At 29.7% G+C, this 19,290-nt stretch overlaps 1 protein-coding gene across 2 annotated transcripts in view; it reads right to left on the bottom strand.

Annotated features, from left to right (window-relative positions):
• Positions 1–18,180, bottom strand: part of LOC107448829 (uncharacterized) — a 234,699-nt gene extending 216,519 nt beyond the window's left edge. Inside the window, exons 1-3 of one of the 2 annotated variants that reach the window (XM_016064181.3) lie at positions 17,813–18,180; positions 10,030–10,119; positions 6,408–6,578 (exon numbers count right to left, since the gene is read on the bottom strand). In XM_016064181.3, coding sequence (XP_015919667.2) covers positions 6,408–6,578; positions 10,030–10,119; positions 17,813–17,906 — 355 coding nt within the window. In that variant the 5' untranslated portion in view covers positions 17,907–18,180. The remainder of the gene's footprint in view (positions 1–6,407; positions 6,579–10,029; positions 10,120–17,812) is intronic. The other variant, XM_016064182.3, reaches the window with a different exon arrangement.
• Positions 18,181–19,290: the final 1,110 nt, after the last annotated feature.

Here is a 19,290-nt window from a genome sequence, read left to right as displayed (position 1 = left end):
TAAATTAATTTTAATTTAAACATTGATTGATTAATTATTTTATTTTACTCTTTATATTTGCAGACTTGGAGTAAAACTGAACAAACCAAATGCAGGTTTAGTTTCTTAGTTATTTTTAATAGTCCCTTTGTTCACAATTGCAATTGTCTGGAGATGTTATTAAATTAATTTTAATTTAAACATTGATTGATTAATTATTTTATGTTACTCTTTATATTTGCAGACTTGAAGTAAACTGGCCAAAACCAAATGCAGGTTTAGTTTCTCAGCTATTCCTAATAGTCCCTTTGTTCACAATTGCAATTCTCTAGAGATGTTATTAAATTAATTTTAATTTAAACATTAATGCAATAAAAGATACTATCAAGTCATTTATATAAAAATTGAAGAAAATAACACAGAATAAATCATTTTTAAAGAAAACTTTGTCAGATGTGAACCAATTTTTAAAAAAAAAAATTTGTTGAATCATATTAATCTATTGACGAATCTCGTTAATAGAAAATTGCTCAAAACTTGACATTGTTAACAATGCATGATTAAGTAAATAATAACACATTAATATTCTATTGCTCATAATTAGGTACTTCCATGCTGTAGAACATTTATAAAAAAAAGAACCCACTAGAAAATTGTTACAAAACGTCAAATGTTCTTGACTTTTTTTCCATTTTCCAGGCATTAGTTTAAAACTTGAAATTTTGATGAATTGTAATTATCTAACAACCTTCACAATTATTTTTCTTAAGTAAATTAAATGTTTCTTATACAATAATGATGTTTCCATAATTGTTTCTCGTATACTACCAACAAAACTTCTGGGACTTTAGGGGATTTTTATGGAATAAAAATGCTACTTAGTTTTTCCTGGGACGTTTTCAACGTATAAGTTATTCATCATCTCAAAGTTGTTTATCTCATGAATATTTTAGTATTTAAACTCTTGTTATATTAAATTCGTGAAAGAGGGTTTTTCGATTTTTTTTCCTTATTTTTGATTTCATTAATTTTTGAAATAAAAATGCTTTTCTTTCTTTTGCCAGAAAACTCTAATAAAAGCACAAAATCCTCCTCTTTCATAATTTAAAAAATAAATTACTTCACTTTTTATATAAATAACTACAAACTTATATAAATAACTACATAAAAAACTAAATTTATAATTTTATTTTTCGAATGATATTCTAAATATTTTATGATAAAACTGAAACAATTCTTATTTTTAGAAGCATTAAACGGAATTGAGTTTATTTTCATCAAAGAAAATATATTATTTAAGTTTATTACTTTCAAATATTTTCAATAGCAAAATTTTTTAGATTTAAATTGAAAGAAATGTTTTGACAATGTATTTCTAGAAAAAAAAATTTCGCAGTTTCTCTTAAGTTAACAATCATTTGCAAACATGCATGCATAGAAAAATTGTTGCATTTTTTTGCATTGCATTAGCTGCGAGATAAAATTTAATGCTTCACGTTGAATATCCAATTTCCCCTGAGACTGAAAAAGTTTGAAAAACTAGACAGTTCTAACAAAATTAAAATCGTGTTTAGCAATCATTTTTTTTGTTGTGATCAAAAAACAATTGAAAATTGTTTATGGCATCCATAATGAAATTGCAAATAAAATTTCTGTTCTCTGATTAAATTAAAGTGGCAGAATTTTGAATGAGGATGATACAAGTGCAATAATTCTGACTACAGAGGTAAACGATAGAAATTCACAGTATCATCAGGCCGGGTGCTCTAAGTAACTATAGATTTTAATTTTGAACATTTTGAACATTTTGAATTATAGATTTTAATTTTGATAAAAAATTGAACATTTTCCCGCATGATTCAAAAACAATTTGCATACATGCTTTACATTTCTAAGAAAGAGCATGTGTACTTTTTGTGAGCTAATTATTTTTTTATTTTTTATGTTACACTTGCATTGTTAATTAATTTTTTAATCATGCAAATTAATGTTTTAATAATGCAAGTTTATTTCTCAAAATTTCAATAATGCATTATTTTTAATAAAATTATTTTTAATTAAATTAATAATCTTGCATTATTAATTTAATTAATAATTAATTTTTATTTGCTACATTGCAGAATGATATATTTAATTTAATAACTCTGGAATAAAAAATTATAGTGCTTAATTTTAGCTATAACTCAGCCCAAAAATATTTATTAATCTCTGTCAGGTATAGAATACTTATCTCGCCATACATTTTTACACTTTAAAATTATCCTCAAACAATACCTGTTCACTGCCATCTAGCGTTGAAAATATTTCCTAAATTTTCCTTGTTATTAAAATAACTAACACGTCCGAAAAAAAGTTAAATTCTCTACCTTGTTTAAATTATGGAATTTTTTTCGCATTTGAACTCAACTAATTATGCAGCTCCTAAATTATTTTTAATTAATTAATTATTTAAAGATTTTAATAAATGCAAACTTTCGAAAAGATATTTTTAAATTGTTGTGCACTAACTTAAGCACTTTATAGTGTTGTTCTAAGATTAAAATAATTTTCTGAAACTTTAATATTAAAAAATATTGATAATCTCTTGGATTAGAACACAACTAGCATATAAAGTATACCAAATCATAAATTTAAAGTTTCTAATTTTATTGTTTTATTAATATCTGTGAAAGACCCTATGAACTCTATGAATTATTACAAATTTTACGGAATTTGAAAACCAATTGGTCTTGCAAATATTTATAAATTGTTAGTAATTAATTAAAAGCATATCTAAATAAGCTTACCGTCTGACCTCTTTGACCTTTTAAATTTTTGGTCTAATATTGAAAAAAAAGTCTGTATTATCAGCTGAAATCTGCTACCATTTATAAAGCAAGAGAAAATATTATTTTATAAATTATTTATGTTGATTTTATGCAGAATTTTAATTTTTCTTTAAACCTGTAATACAGTTGTGAACATATTTTCAAAAGCCAGACACCAGCGTTAATCAGTTAATACGAAAATTGAACAAAAAAAACGAACCGTCCTGAATATCTTTTGATATAATGAACGGATCTTCATGTTCTGGGACTCAATCTTACTGGTTCAAGAAGAGCACCTAAAATTAGTGCAGGCGATATTTTAAGTTACAAAAGCGGACACAAAAACGTGTTTTCTCTTAGTCTCTTAGTAAACATATATAACTTAGTAAACATATTAAGTTATTTTTTCCATCTTTCCCATCTTCGGATAAATGAACTTCATAATTGTGGGGAAAAAAATTCAATACGCGTAACAAGTTTTCAAGATATGGCGAAGTACGCATAATATAAAATTAATATTTGAGTGTTGAAATTTTAGATCACTCTCCTGATCAAACTATCGCGACTCTAAATTGCGGGTAATTGGAGGTCAAAAATCAGAATCCATCGAAAATTAGGTATGTTTGTTCAGAGAAAGAACGTTTTTGTGTCTGATTTCGTAACTTAAAATATCGCCTGCACTAGTTAATTAGCATATTTGAGGTCACCACCTCAAACCAAAAATATTGAGTTCTAGAGTGTGAGATTTTGATCATTAGATTAAAAGTTATACAGATTTGATCTGAGTTTTTTTATTTGTTATAACTTTAGCTCAAAAACCGATAATACACTCATTACCTAGAAAATCTGCAGATTAACTAGAGTAATCCGTCGAAGTGTGGAATCATTAGATTAAAAGTGATTCAGATTTGATCCGAGTTTTTTTATTTGTTATAACTTTAGCTCAAAAACAGATAATGCGCTCATTGCCTAGAAAATCTGCAGATTAACTAGAGTAATCGGTCGAAGTGTGGAATCAATAATTTTTCGGAATCTAAGTAATGAGAGCATTAAGGGTTAAAGTTCAAAAGTTCGTTTCTCTCCCTTTATCAAATTCGTTAATTATTTGATTGTATTTATAGATTTTTTTGAAATTGAAAAAAAAGTAAATTACAAAGCTATATTAATTTCCGTGAATGTAATAATATTTTTATCCTTTTTGTGTTTTAATTTTTATTGTTGTTGCTGACGTAAGCCTGTTTAAGCAGAGGGGGAGCTATTGTTCTTGTTTTTATCTATGGCCAAGAATTCGACTTCTGCCACACCCGTTTATAGGGCGGACCCATTCATACATCCATTCTTTCATCCACAGATCGTAATTTTGACCTGAATCAGAGAACGATCAATCTCCAATCCAGTACCGCCAGAGGTATTGATTTGTTATGGGAACATGGAGGACTTTTGCGACTTGACAGATTTAACGTGCATCAGTCACTTTACTAAACGGGGAGACTTCGGCCGGCGGGGTTCGAACCCACGAACTCCCGGACATGGGCCCAGCGCCCTACCGTTCAAGCTATCCCAGCCTGTGTGGTAGGTAGATTCTATCTACTAATGTGTTGATAGTTTGATTTTAATTACTTTTTAGATAGCGGAAAATAAATGAATAACAAAATGTTAGTTTAAGTGAACAGAATAAATAATAATAAAATGTTAACAATAAATAAATGTAAGCGTACAAAAACCTTGCTGTTTTTCCAGTCAAGATGTTATTTCCACTTGTATAGATTAGCTAGGTAATTTGAGGAATGAAATAATTTTTTTCCCTTTAACCCAAGTTAATTTACGTGTTTGCTACATAATCTGTGAAATAACTCATCTCTACTCTATAAAAAATGAATGAACTCTCTCTACAAAAAAACTTTCTTCGTTTTTGTTGACATCATTTTCTGGTATATGTGCAGTTGTGAATGATCGAAATCAAGAGAATGTCGACTTTTACCGGTGAATGTCAGCAATCACATAGTCGCTTTGGGGGATGTGTAAAGTATTTGTTATTTTTTGATTTAATATTAATTCATTCGTTGATATTATTATATTTATTTGATATTTTAATGCAAGCTGAGGATAGATTAGGAGAAACATCAGTGTTTAGAGTATCAGTGACACTTGGCAGTGACACTTGACCTTAAAAAGAAATTGATGTAGGATATACCGGGTTAATGTATACCAGGCAGTGGCACTTCACTAGACCTAGTATATATTACGGACATTTACTAAAGCAATTTAGTGATTATCAGCATTCACCGGTGGACGTCAACAACCACCCATTTCTGTCATTCACAGCACCAAGCAAACATTTCGTCAAAATAGTGAAATAACTATTGTCACTTCTCCATGAAAACGAATTTCGTCAAAATTTTAAAAAAATATTTTGTCATACTAATTTTTTTTTAAAAAAAAGAATCTTGTAGCGCCTAATGTATCTAACTTTTCTAATAATCACGTTATCATATGCACCATACAGGTGGATCGATGTAGCGCAAACATCACAAAGACAGATCGAGCAGCGGGATAAATTACATACATGTCCGAAACGGGCTGGTCCTGATACAAAGCCAACTCCTTAATCATCATACAGCCGGTCGGTTTGTTTCAGCACTATATTTTCGAACTCTCTACACCACTCTACTTTCATTTTAGATTCGTCGCTCCAGTTAACAATATCCCACAGGGCACTGCGATCAGGTTCCGAGTTGAGGAAAATTTTCGCCTTATATTTGAAATTTGGCATGTGACATTTTTAGCGGCAATCATTGGTCGATTTTCTTGCGTTGCCATTCGTGGAGTTGTAATGAGGCTTTTTTTGTCGTCGTGTAAGAGAAATATATATCGAGAGACATTTTATTCTATAAAATTCTCTTAAAGAATATTTTCATGTCGTTTTTTGTAAAAATTTTCAATAAAAATGATGAATGCAATGCAATGATGAAGCATTTGATTTTATGCAATGATGAAGCATTTTGCCACAAATAATGTGATTTTCGTGACGAAATGATTGTCAATGTTAACGAAATACAGCTCAAGGATTGCTAATTCGTCAAAAGTGAGAGTTGTATTTTTTTTGTTTATTCATTTTAGCGGTAACATGCTTTCACTATCTAATACTGATACAACTTATTTAACAACAAACTTTGGGGCCGGTGTAACCTGGTTGGCACGGCTCTGGGTTCAGGTTTGTGAGAACGGGAGTTCGAATGCAGCTGCCAAAGACTTCCTGTGTAGTAAATGGTGACTGGTGCATACTAAATCTGTTAGGTCACAAAGTTCTCCATGTTCCCTTTACCAATTACACCTCCGGGATACTGAATTGGAGATCGATCGTTTCCTGGTTCAGGTCGAAATTACGATCTGCGGAAGAATGAATGGATGCATGAATGAGTCAGCAGTATAAACAGATGTGACGTATGGGTATGGCGGAAGTCAAATTCTTAACCACAGATGGCTCCACTGGAAAACAAGAACATTCACATCCCTTGCCTTAATAGCCTACTACAACTACAAGACCAAACTTGTCCCGGCCATAAAATACTATTTTATTTTTAATATACAAAAAAATATCAAAATTTATTGAAAACTCACCGACACAAACAGGTATAGGATTGTTCCATTGACCCCTCACACATGTTGAGAATCTTTTTCCTGCAAGTTCATATCCGGGGTCACACAGGAACTTAGCAATCCGGCCTCTGTTCCGAATCTTAACTCTTCCGTTTTTCAATTTATTCCTTATCCAAGGGCATCGATTAAAAGCTAAAAGATTAAAAGAAATATTAGAGTTATTCATGAAATAAAATTTAGAAAATGTGTGCTGTAAACAAAATAATTATCTTAATTGTAGTTTACCCTAGAAATTATTTTACCAAAATTACTTGGCAAAGCTTTTTTTCTCCTTTCGTTTCGATTTGAATTCGTTTGAATGTTTTTTAACAACTAGCAATCAATCGCATATGTTTTTTTTTATTTTATTAATATTTAATTGTCAAAATGTTTTGTTTAAACATTTCAGACAGTTTAAATTTTTTATTTTTTACTACACTCACAAATTATGTTTATGAGATTAAAATTGCATTAAAAATATTGAATAAAATTAGAAAATCGGGAAAATTAAGACTGAATGCCTTAAAAGTAAGTTGCTACAAGGTCGTGTAGTTCTAGAAACTCAAGTACATGTAATTCAGTTTTACAATTTTATAGATATATTATACTATAGTTAGTTTATTCTTTTGCATACAATTTTAATAACTAAATTATTTTAATTTCACAAATGTGCAAACTAGGTTGTAAATGCAATCATTACTCTCGTTTTTGTGGTTCAAAAGTACATATTAATATTTAACTGAAATTTGAATAGATAATGTGGCGTAACTACCACTACAAATATTAAATATCAAATCACTAGTATATAAGACATATTAACTTGATTCCGTCAAGAGGTACCTTTTGATAGGTGAAGGTTGACATAGTCGATTTATAAATCCCCACAATGGTGACCCGGACGTGATATGAACTTTCCAATAATGATGGATGGTCCACAATAAAAAACAGTCGATTTGCTTAAAAATATATTGCTCAAAGAAAGAAAGAAAAAAATCCGGTGAAGTAAATAAAGTCTCCCGGTTAATAAGCAACATTGAGAGGAAGAAGGAAAAAAAGAGCGAAATGCTATGAATAAAAAGAAAAAAAATTGCAAAAAGCTATAAAAACAAGAAGAAGAAAAAATAATGAACGAAAGGCTATGAAGAAAAAATATATAATGAGCAAAAATGATATTTTTGTTGTTGTTGTAGTTCATTTACGTCGCACTAGAGCTGCACAATGGGCTATTGGCGACGGTCTGGGAAACATCCCTGAGGATGATCCGAAGACATGCCATCTCAATTTTGATCCTCTGCAGAGGGGATGGCACCCCCGCTTCGGTAGCCCAACGACCTGCACTCGAAGTCGAGCACTTTACGGTAGAACAGTTTAGCAAGGACCAATACCGCACACCCTCGGTCCCTACGCAGACTGATCCAAGTGGTTACCGACCCGCATACTGACCGCAGCCAGTGATGCTTGACTTCGGTGATCTGCTGGGAACCGCGTCTTAACGATCAGTCCACTGCGGGACACAAAAATGATATAAATAAATAATTTTAAAAAAAAAACAGCATGAATCAACTAATGGAATCTGTTCAGCGAATTCTATCACGGATAAAATTTTGGGAGGGGAGTAATGTGGCGTAACTGCCACTACAAATATTAAATACCAAATCACTAGTATATAAGACATGTTAACTTGAATCGATCAAGAGGTATCTTTTGATAGATGAAGGTTGACATAGTCGATTTATAAATCCCCACAATACTATGAAAAGTTAGCTTTGAAAAACTGCTTTAATATTATGTATCCATAGAGCTAGTGTTACAACTGAGTAAAGACAACTTTCCATGTATAATAATAGTTCCAAATAATTACAATTTAGATATCGGGAATCCACTAGCAAGGGCGGTTGATCATTCAGCAATACAAAAAGCAAATTTTCTCCATTACTTTCACTTTAATTTATCTGCCATCCCGTTACATAATTCATGTTTTGTTAGTTTATTTTCAATACTTTTTCATAAAAAATAAGCTTTTAAAGTTAAATTTATGTCAAAACCACCAACCTTCTACAACTTTAAAGATATTCTCTGAATTCATTTTAACTAATATAAATTTTTTTTAAAAATAACGCGTTAATAAAATCAATACGATTTTTGATAGTCTGTTCTATCAAAAAATACTAAACAATAACTTCTTTGAACATTGTAAAAAGTATATGAATAGATATTAGTCTAAAAAAGAAAAGAAATACTTATAAGCAGTTTTTATGTAACTGAACTGCTTTAGGTTTATTTCATTTTAATTTCACTAAATTAATTTTTTTGATATCCTTGTTTAGAAATTTTATAAATATTACTTTAATGAATTTTCTTTGAGGTAACAAGATTTACTTCCATTAACCTACGGACACTTGGAGAAAAACTTTTTTTCTTTGTATATTAATGTTTCCTGAAAATTTTACTGAGATATATTTTTCCTAATAATGTACTAAAATACAGTCAAACCCCTCTACAGTGAACCTTCAAGGGACCGAAATTTCGGTTCACTATAACCGGGAGTTCACTATATCCGTTCCGCAAACAATTTTAATTAATCTTTCTACCCCCCCCCCTTTATCAAAAATTATTTATGTAAATGACCATTAAAATAAAATACAAAAATGACTGAAAAATAATACGTAGTAACAAAAATGTGTTAACTTTTATTTTTTATTAGTGGGCTGAACCCCCTGCTCGCTAACGCTTGCCAACCCCCGAAAATTGCTAAGCAATCTTATATGGTTTGCTTCGCAAACCACGCTCGCTTCGCTCGCTACTAACTTAGGTACATTGCAAATGCACAAAATTCTAAGAATTCGAAACAATCATNTCCCTACGCAGACTGATCCAAGTGGTCACCGACCCGCACACTGACCGCAGCCAGTGATGCTTGACTTCGGTGATCTGCAGGGAACCGTGTCTTAACGATCAATTCACTGCGGGGCACAAGAATGATATAAACAAATAATTTTAAAAAAACAGCATGAATCAACTAATGGAATCTGTTCATCGAATTCTATCACACATAAAATTCAGGAAGGGGAGTAATGTGGAGTAGTATATAAGACATGTTAATTTGAATCCATCAAGAGGTATCTTTTGATAGATGAAAGTTGACATAGTCGATTTATAAATCCCCACAATACTATGAAAAGTTAGCTTTGAAAAACTGCTTTAATATTATATATCCATAGAGCTAGTGTTACAGCATGAGTAAAGACAACTTTCCATGTATAATAATAGTTCCAAATAATTACATTTTAGATATCGGAATCCACTAGCAAGGGCTAGATTTGGCATGCGACATTTTTAGCTGCAATCATTGGTCGATTTTCTAGCGTTGCCATTCGGGGAAATGCAATGAGGCTTTTTTTGCCGCCGTGTAAGAGAAATATATATATATAAATTACTCTACGCCTAGCGTACAAAAAAATTAGTAATCTTTAGCTGATGCGCAATCCAAACATCAGATATGGAAGCACTCTTCCCGACTCTCCGATAATTTTTCCTGAATTTATATTACTCCACTTTTTAAACCTGTTTAACCATCCATTCGAACTCATAAAAGTAATCTCACCAAATTCTTGAGTAAAATCATCGGCTTCATCTTCAAGCAAGTATGGAGGTACCGGTAGATAGCCGCCTCTTCGAATGTTCTCTTTCAATGCTATTCAATAAAGAAGCACACAAGAGAAAATACTTAGTGCTACATTCCATGCCATAGATCAGTGTTCCCCAACCCCCAGTCAGTGGATCAAATAGTTCCGGGCCGCCCATTTCATTGAAACTGAATTTAAATTCTCAGGTTTATACCCCAAATTAAAAATATATGTCTTTCATTAAAATTTTATTTATTTAAAAAAAGGGGCCCCCGCAGGTAGTGACATAAATTTTTTAATGTTTTGAAAATAAAAGAAAAAGAAAACCACCGCAAATATTTTCTCTTTCAATTACTTTTAATAAAAAAAAATCAATCATCATAACTGTAAATATCATAAATAAAACACGAAAGCGCTACGCAAAATTTACATTGGAACTAATGAAGAACAGTAACAGCAACTAAAACAACGCAACGGAATAAACTGGACACACACTTCGGGTGTCATTGTCGCCGATTACCCCCAGATGGAACCGTCTCATTGCAAGGAAACAAGCTCAGGGTTCTCATTGATTTAACGTTCTAGCAAGTTAAAATGTTAAATCACTTCATATTTATTTTTTGGTGTAACTGTATTTTATTTTGAAGGCATGTTTAAATACAATTGAATTAAAATTAATAAATCAAAATAATCTAAAATATAAGCAATCAACGCCCCCCCCCCAGAGGCCGCAGTAAAATTATCAAACGTTGACAGGTCCGCGGTGATAAAAAGGTTGGGGAACACTGCTATAGATGGTTTTAAAAATCGGTATATGTATTTATTTTGAAGTAGAAATCTCAAAATTATTACAAAAAAAATTAAGTAAATAAATCAGTCGAAGACAGAAGAAAGTTCATAATATCCAACATCTCTTCTTGTTTTGGTTCACTATATCTACAAAAAATAACATTATACTTGTGTAGTAAGGCACGGGGGCGAATATTTCGTTCACAATATCCAGGAGTTCAATATAAACAGTGTTCGCTATAGCGGGATTTGACTGTATATTTATATGTAAATTTAGAAAAATAATTTATCAGTTATTATCAGCTAAAACAACTTATAAAAATGAACTTCTTTAAAGAAAAACTCATAAAAGAGATTCCGTGGTGTAAGATTTAACATGGATTTATGTTTCATGTGAATAATGAAAAGAACTGGAGAAAAAACAATTACAGGGAATTAATTTGTTAATACGAAGAAGTTTTCATGAATTAAGAAACCATTTCTTACAGTGCCTTTAAGTCAAACAAATAAATCTTATAAAAAATTAAGGCTATTGCATCATTTTTTTCTACTCTTATTTTTGTACGGAATCGTAATTGGTTTGAAAAATATGATAATGTAAGTTAATACATATTATCTTTTAAAGCATAATGCGAAAAATTCGGGATCAAATTACGGTAAAAAGTTCCGGCACTCAAGTACCATAACTTTTTACAGTAAATTCCATATTTACTGAAAAATGTTACGGAACAAACAAATCTGATAAAGCGCAATTTTTACAGTAGTATTTACTGTAAAATCCCTCACTCACTGAAATCAAATAAATATTACTGTAAAAATTACGGTATAAAATTTTCTAGTAGAAATAGATTTTACTGTAAAATGAATTTTACGGATACTGCACTTCAGAGAGCCAGTACTTTTTACTTTAATTTGATCCGGAATTTTTTACAGTGTGAAAAGTAATAACAATTTTTACAGTATAAGAAAATTCTATTTCATAAAGTTAGATTATTGTTTTTAGCATTAGCCCCATTAAACTGAATATTTCATACTGCCCCCGATTTATAGTTCTGGTTGTATTTCTGCTGTTTACAGACAAAAGGAATTTCTCTCATAGATTTCGACCGAAAATCTATTAATTTATTGTAAAATATGCTAATAGATACATATTTGTAGAGGAATTTAATTATAGTGGAACATTAATTTATAGTGGAATAGTAAAATGCAGCTTTGGATATTATTCATGTGTCTGTGTTCTAAAAATTCCAGAAATCATTAGGAAATATTTAAAACAAAGAACTATTCAATAAAGTTGTTTGCAATAATTGATTATTAATAATATTAATGCTCGATAACCAAGAGCTAAACTTGCTAATAATGTATTTCTGCTAAAAAAATGTTAAAAAATGTTTCATTAACATTTCCTAATATTTGAAAAACTTGAATGCACGAATAAAAGAATGTATCATAAACTCCACTGGGTATTCTCAGTTGAATTGAAAAGCAATTTATTTGTAAGTTACTTTTTAAACTGCCTCCTTAATTCTTATATCTTTCAGCAAATTCGATAGCAGAACTAAATCAATTGATGCACTAATTTATCATGCACTGCATTATCAAATTTACATCATAAAAATGTTCACAGCTAGTGATTTTTTGAATAAAATTTCCATAAATGTAAATAAATTTTTACTCTTGTATGAAATTAACATTTAAAAACTTAAGTTGAAGAGAATTCGAATTAATTTGAGTAATTATTAGATATCACTTTAATATTAACTTTCATTTCCTTTTAAAATATTATTCTTTTACTCTCATAAAAAGACTTTTATTCCTGACAAACTTTAGGACAAGCATTAATGACGTTTTCTGTATTTTTCTCAATTCAAAAAATTAAGTATAAAAAGCATACAAAAACAAATATGCTAGCTATGTTAGAATATATTAATATATTCGTTAATGTAGTTTTTACTATCTTTTCTTTGAAAATTAATTGAAGTATTAAAAAAAGTTAATTTTAGCCTATTTTTTTTTCTTCTAGAGAAAAGTTAGATCTTAAAAAGTTTTAAGAACGAAAAGACGATTATCTTTTTATGGATGAAGCAGATATTTTTACACTCTTTAACTAAATAATGTCTTAGAAAAACATAATTTGCTTAATAGCTGATATCGAGCGCCTAAAAAAGCATAAAAAGATGTCCTTAAAGGTTCTAAATTCTTTTTGTAAGTGTAATTACCGTCACTTCATCAAAACATTAAAGAACTCGATTATGTAAAAATTTAATGATGGAATTTCTTCGAGCAAAAAAAAATGTTTTTTTATTAATGAGATCATGTCTTTCTAGATGACTTAACCTTTGAAGAAAATCAATGTAAGTATTTAACATATTAAGTAAATTTATTTTATTCCATAACAAAATAATCTTCGAAATTTTTATAATCGGAATTAATGCAATCATTAGAAAAGAAAAACCCAATTTAAGATTAATTACACGATTTAAATTTTGTATGCACTGTTAAAATTTTGCATTCTAAAATTACAGTAAAATGATCGGCAGCAGTCTGTCCATTGAATTAACCATGAAGTTAATTTTGAAGTTAACAAAGAAGTTAATTTACGGTTAAGAACATTTCTTTACCTTAAGGTTTTGAAACCTTGCACAACTGGAATGATTAAAAAACCATGAATGCAAAATAATATGGTTTTGTGAGCATTTACAACTAATATGGTTTCAAAACCGTGAAAATAAAAAAAATTTCGACACTGTAGCTAGGATTTTTGTGAAGTAATGGACATTAAGGTTAGGTTGACGTTGAATTGTGTCAAAAGGAACATCGGTTAGGAACATTTCTTTACCTTAAGATTTTGAAACCTTGCACAACTAGAATGATTAAAAAACCATGAATGCAAAATAATATGGTTTTGTGAGCATTTACAACTAATATGGTTTCAAAACCGTGAAAATAAAAAAAATTCGACACTGTAGCTAGGATTTTTGTGAAGTAATGGACATTAAAGTTAGGTTGACGTTGAATTGTGTCAAAAGTATCATGAAATGTAACTTAACTAGTTTATTTGAGGGAGAGAAGGGAAATACTAACCTATTTTTGTATTAAACAGGTGCTGTCAATGAATGAGAGTTTTATATTCTAAAATTCCAGAGTCATCAATTGAAAACAACAGAACACCGGTTACTATCCGTATGGTGACATGAAATATTGTAGTGTCGACGCTGGGATTCAAACCTCGCATTCAGCTGGTAACTAGATTGATAGATTAGCCCTTTCAACTATATTATGTATCCACCTACCAGAAACGATGTGTCTTCATAAGGTGGGCCTAGTTGGTGCTGATAAAATTCCAGTTGCTTAACCGTATTAGGTAATAATTGTCAATAAACGATTTCTCTCGGAGTTAGCAGTTTAAATACTAATTTTTTTTAAGGTTATTTCACATTTTTATTGAATATGGTAAAATAAAATTATAAATAAACTGTTATTTAATTATCTGAGAAATTTCTAGCAGCTCATGTTCACATGTCCTTTTTAAATGCAATAGGATCTAAAGAAAGTTAGATTATACTGAATTATGAATGAATTTGCTAAATTGAATTAATTAACTGAATGAATTTCAATACTATTCTTAATCTTCAAACTATTTATGGTTTAAATTAATATATCATGATTTAATATGTGAGAAATATCTAATATTATATAAATTGCACAATTTAATTAGATAATGCATTTATAATATTTTTATCAAATATTGTAGATTCCTATGAAATATATAGCAGGCGGTTACGTCCTCATATGAATTTAAAATTGCAATTAATTTCTCCATTTAGTTCAGAGTATAACCTAACTTTTCATTAAAATGCAAAATCGATTTTATGTACCTATAAAAAAATTTAAACAAATCTTAATCTTCAAAATATTTTTGATTTAAATTGCTATATTACCCTTCAATGGGTAAAAAAATGTCTAATATTATATAAATTGTTTAATTACTCAATTTCAATGGAATATAATTTTACAATATCTCTTTGTAAAGCAGTCAGTTCAGATACTGAGAAAGTAAGTATGGTCCAAACTACTAAAATATGGTAAAACTTGCCTTGTTTCTGACTGCATGGGAACACCAAAAAGCTTGGCAATTTTTACCCAAGCACTTTACTAATGACTTTGGTAAACTTGACAATAAAAAATGGCTTTATAATATATGATAATTTTGATAAATGTGGTAAAATTTAGTAGTAATTTTACCATTATATCTCAGAGCATGGCATAATAGGTTAAATTTACTTTTCAGTTTTGTATTTTGTTACTAAATGTATGGTCATAAGAACTATAATTTTGAAAACCAGATTTTCCGATAAATACTTTACCAAATGACTCACCGAATGTTTTGGTTTTACCAACCAGAATTATGGGGGGGGGGGTAACCAAAAATGTCATTACCATACAGTACGGTAATTTTACCAGAATTTTCTCCCTTTGCAGAAAGAGTGTATATTGACCTTCAGTTTCGTCAACAAAAACTCTTAGTTAATTTTAATATACATACATTAGATTGTGATTTTGATTAGATAGAAAAGCTAAATCAAACATATCAAATTTAAAATAAATGTATTGCATTGACAGTTTTTTAAGATTCTTAATTTTTTCTTTTGTATCAGGAATTAACAAAAAAAGATATTAATCATTTCGGGGAAAAGTTTTTATTATTCGTATGGTTCCCAGAATAAAACACAGTCTTATGTGTCGTTTCTTATTATGTATAAAAATCTAATAATGGTGTCGCAGTTTTCCATTGTTGTCCATGCATTTTTATTGGCTGGAAAATCACGTGGCAGGATCTAGTTTTCCCTCATTCATTTCCATATTGTTTTGGTTGTCATCAGCGTAAAATTAATAAAAGTCATAAAGGTACTGTTTTTCTATAAAAAAAATTTCGTATCCCTAATTTAAAGTTATTTTCCTGCACTGCTATTATTACACTTTTAATTCAAGAGCTTAAAATTGAGAGAATTGTTGTGGTTTATTATTATTATTATTATGTAATTCTGAGCTACAATTTAAAACAAAGTTATTCAGAAAGGTGGTCTAATGCTATTAACAGTATTACACTTTCTATTTTTGTGCAAATAACATTAATATAATGTGAGAAATACAGTTAAAGAGATATGTTAGATAATTTAGGTCTTAACTATCAGCTTAATGCACAAGGAGATTCAAGCAAAAATAATATTTAATATATCTGTCCGTTTGGCGAAGCGAAAATATTAGCACTAGTAACTCTATTCTAACACTAGCTCTATGGATGTATAATATTAAAGCAGTTTTAAAGCTAGCTTTTCATTGTATCAAAAAAAATTTCTCTATATAACATAAAATCATAATGATCTAACACCGTTTTCCATTGTTGTCGGCGCATTTTTATTGGCCGGAAAAACACGTGGTAGGATCCAGTTTTCCTTCATTCATTCCCATAATGTTTTGGTTGTCATCAGCATAAAATTAATAGTAGCCGTAAAGGTATTGTTTTCCTATAAATAATTTTGTATCCCTAATTTAAACTTATTTTCCAGTACTACTATTATTAGTGAGAATATTAAATTATGGATGTGAACTCATCAAATTTGCTTGAACAATATAATGTTATAAGAATATAAAAGTTATTTTAAAAAATGATTACTTGGAAAAATTATTTCTGTTCACCAATAGATCTAAATCAGTGATTCTCAACCATTTTTTTGTTGCTGCACACTTTTAACGATTTCGAAATTTGACGGCACACAATGAAAAAAATTAGATTAAAAATTGTTCACTTACCTATAATACACTGTGTTAAATAGTTCGTGATCATAATTTTGAATGTGAAATAAAATAATATGTACTACAAGAGCACGTTTATTAAGGGAATAATTATTTCTTTCAACTAATTTCTTATTAGTTAGTAACTGTTATTTCTTTATTTTTTTGCTAGTTATTAATTGTTAGCTTGTTTTCTTTAGGTCTTAACTGTTAGTTTTTTTGCATTAACTGTTATTTTCCTGTTATTTCTTGTTAGCTAGTCTTTTTGCTAATTATTAATTGTTAGCTTATTTTTTTGTAAGTTATCCTTTGTCAATTTGTTTTTTATATATTTGTTTTTTAGTTATCCATTGTTAATTTGTTTATTAATTGCATAGCTTACTTTAATGATTAGCTTTTATTTCCGTTTGAAAGTTAATATTTAGCTTGCTTTGTTAATTAATAATTCTAATAGTCGTTAAATTTCCTACTTATTTCAACATTTTTTAAAATTGTGCGTCGAAGACAATTTTAACACTTCCGTCTTATTTTAACTCATTTTAAGATTGTCAGAGACAAGACAATCGCTGATAAAGATGTTCACGCGGTTAAAGCGTGGAAAAATTATAAAATAAATATAGATATATTTATATATATGTATATATATATATATATATACACTTTTCTTTAATTTAAACTTTACTCATAATAAAAAGAGCATCATAATTTTTATTGTATCATTTCTAATATTTGGCGGCACATTTTAAGAATTTGGCTGGCGGCACACAAAAGTGCCGCGGCACAGTGGTTGAGAATCACTGATCTAAATATTTATAATACTAATAAATAATAATATTTGGAAGTAGGAAGTGGAAGCACAAGCGTAAGCAAACAGAATTCTTTTTAGTTCGTATATGCTAAATGAATAAATTTAACTTAAGTAGAAAAATTGTTTTCTGCCAAGAGACAACAATTATTACGAAGTAATCATCAGGATTGGTGATCGGCAGCGAACAGGGGGCCTAGCACCCTAGTATTGTTATAAATGAATAAAGCAATGTTTTGCTTCTTTGGTTTATACTTTTCAAAGGGTCATTTCTTAGTTGTTTTAACAAGAACTTAAACTTATAGCTTGATGGAAAAGCTCAAAAATTAGTCACAGCGAAATCATTATTTATAAAAATTAAATACACTTACGGCCATCGTCATCATCCTCGTCCTCATAATAAGCAAAGCAGCAAGACACAACAAGAATGGCAATCACACACTCCAAATAATACTTATTATTCATTATTCCTCATATAAGTAAGGCAAATCTTTTGATAAGCCCTAATAGTTCGACGTTTCTAAACCCTTTATCGATAGTAGAAAGGGTTAGTAATCTGTAAACTGATAATAAATCGTAGATTGATAAAAAAAATACAACAGAGACAGATAAACTGCGATATATTTAAAAATTTAAAAAATTAACTCATTTAGGAAACTTCTTAGCAAATTCTTCAACTTAGTTTAACAGCTTTGGTATATCAGAGTGACCATAATGAGTGTTCGAATGGAAAATGGCGCGGAAACTTCTTCATATTGTTGGAGTAACGGATATCCGGTCAGGAACTCTTGGTTGATAATACGAGATGTCTGAAAAATACAATTTTGTAGCCTTTGAAAAACGGTGTTATGTTGGTCTGCCGTTCAATAGATGTTATTCTATACTTTTTAAGTGATCTTCAACACCCAAATGATAAAATATTAAGAATAAAATGAAATGAAAAATTTTTACTTTGATTCAAAAAGAGAAAAAAATTATATTTTTATCATACCTGAGACATAAAAAGTATCACTTAACATAAACAAACTTAACATAAACTTAACATAACATAACATACATATAACGTAACATATCACTCAACATAAACATAAAACGCATCACTTGCACTGCAAGAATGCTCATGGATGCTCAAAATTCAAGAAATTTTTATCGCATTTGACAAAATCGTTTCCTGGTATATGCTCCGACCAAAAATTTCGCCAAAGCTGCGAAATAACTATCGTATTTCTTCAAGATAAGGAATTTCGTTAAAATAGAAGAAATATTTCATTCTATTTTTTTCCCAAAATAAAAACCTTGTAGTGCTTAACGTGTCTAAATTTTCTAATAATCAATTTAACGTGGGCAGCGTATAAGTGGCACAACACAGATAGAACAGAAAGATGAGTTACACCCATCCCCGAAGCGGGATTTGAATCCCGTGTCTTCCTTGTTACGAGGTCCATTCCTTAACCACCATGCATGCAGGGCGGGTTAATTCGTCACTTTATTTTCCACTGTTCGATTGATGACATTTTCGTCATATATTTGAGAGCTCGCGTTTCGTCACAAATCACGTAGTTTCCTGACGAAATGATTCGCAAAATTACTGAAATATTGCTCCTGGATTCCTGAATTGTCAAAGGAGAGAAATCTATTTCCGAGAGGGTAGTGGTGATGAAATTTTATTACAAAAGTTTTCCAAGTCTGACATAAATGAAATTAAATTGTTTTCTTCTTTTTATGTAATTTAATGTCATTTTCGTAACGCATCATTTTATTTCATTATTTTTCTTATCTTATTTTTGTGGCTGCCATTTGTTTGAATCAGAAATAACTGTTCAACTTGCATTGATGTTTATTACACCCA

The sequence above is a fragment of the Parasteatoda tepidariorum genome, chromosome 2, assembly GCF_043381705.1.
Source record: "Parasteatoda tepidariorum isolate YZ-2023 chromosome 2, CAS_Ptep_4.0, whole genome shotgun sequence".
Lineage (NCBI taxonomy): Eukaryota > Metazoa > Arthropoda > Arachnida > Araneae > Theridiidae > Parasteatoda > Parasteatoda tepidariorum.
This window is presented reverse-complemented; position numbering and strand designations above follow the sequence as displayed.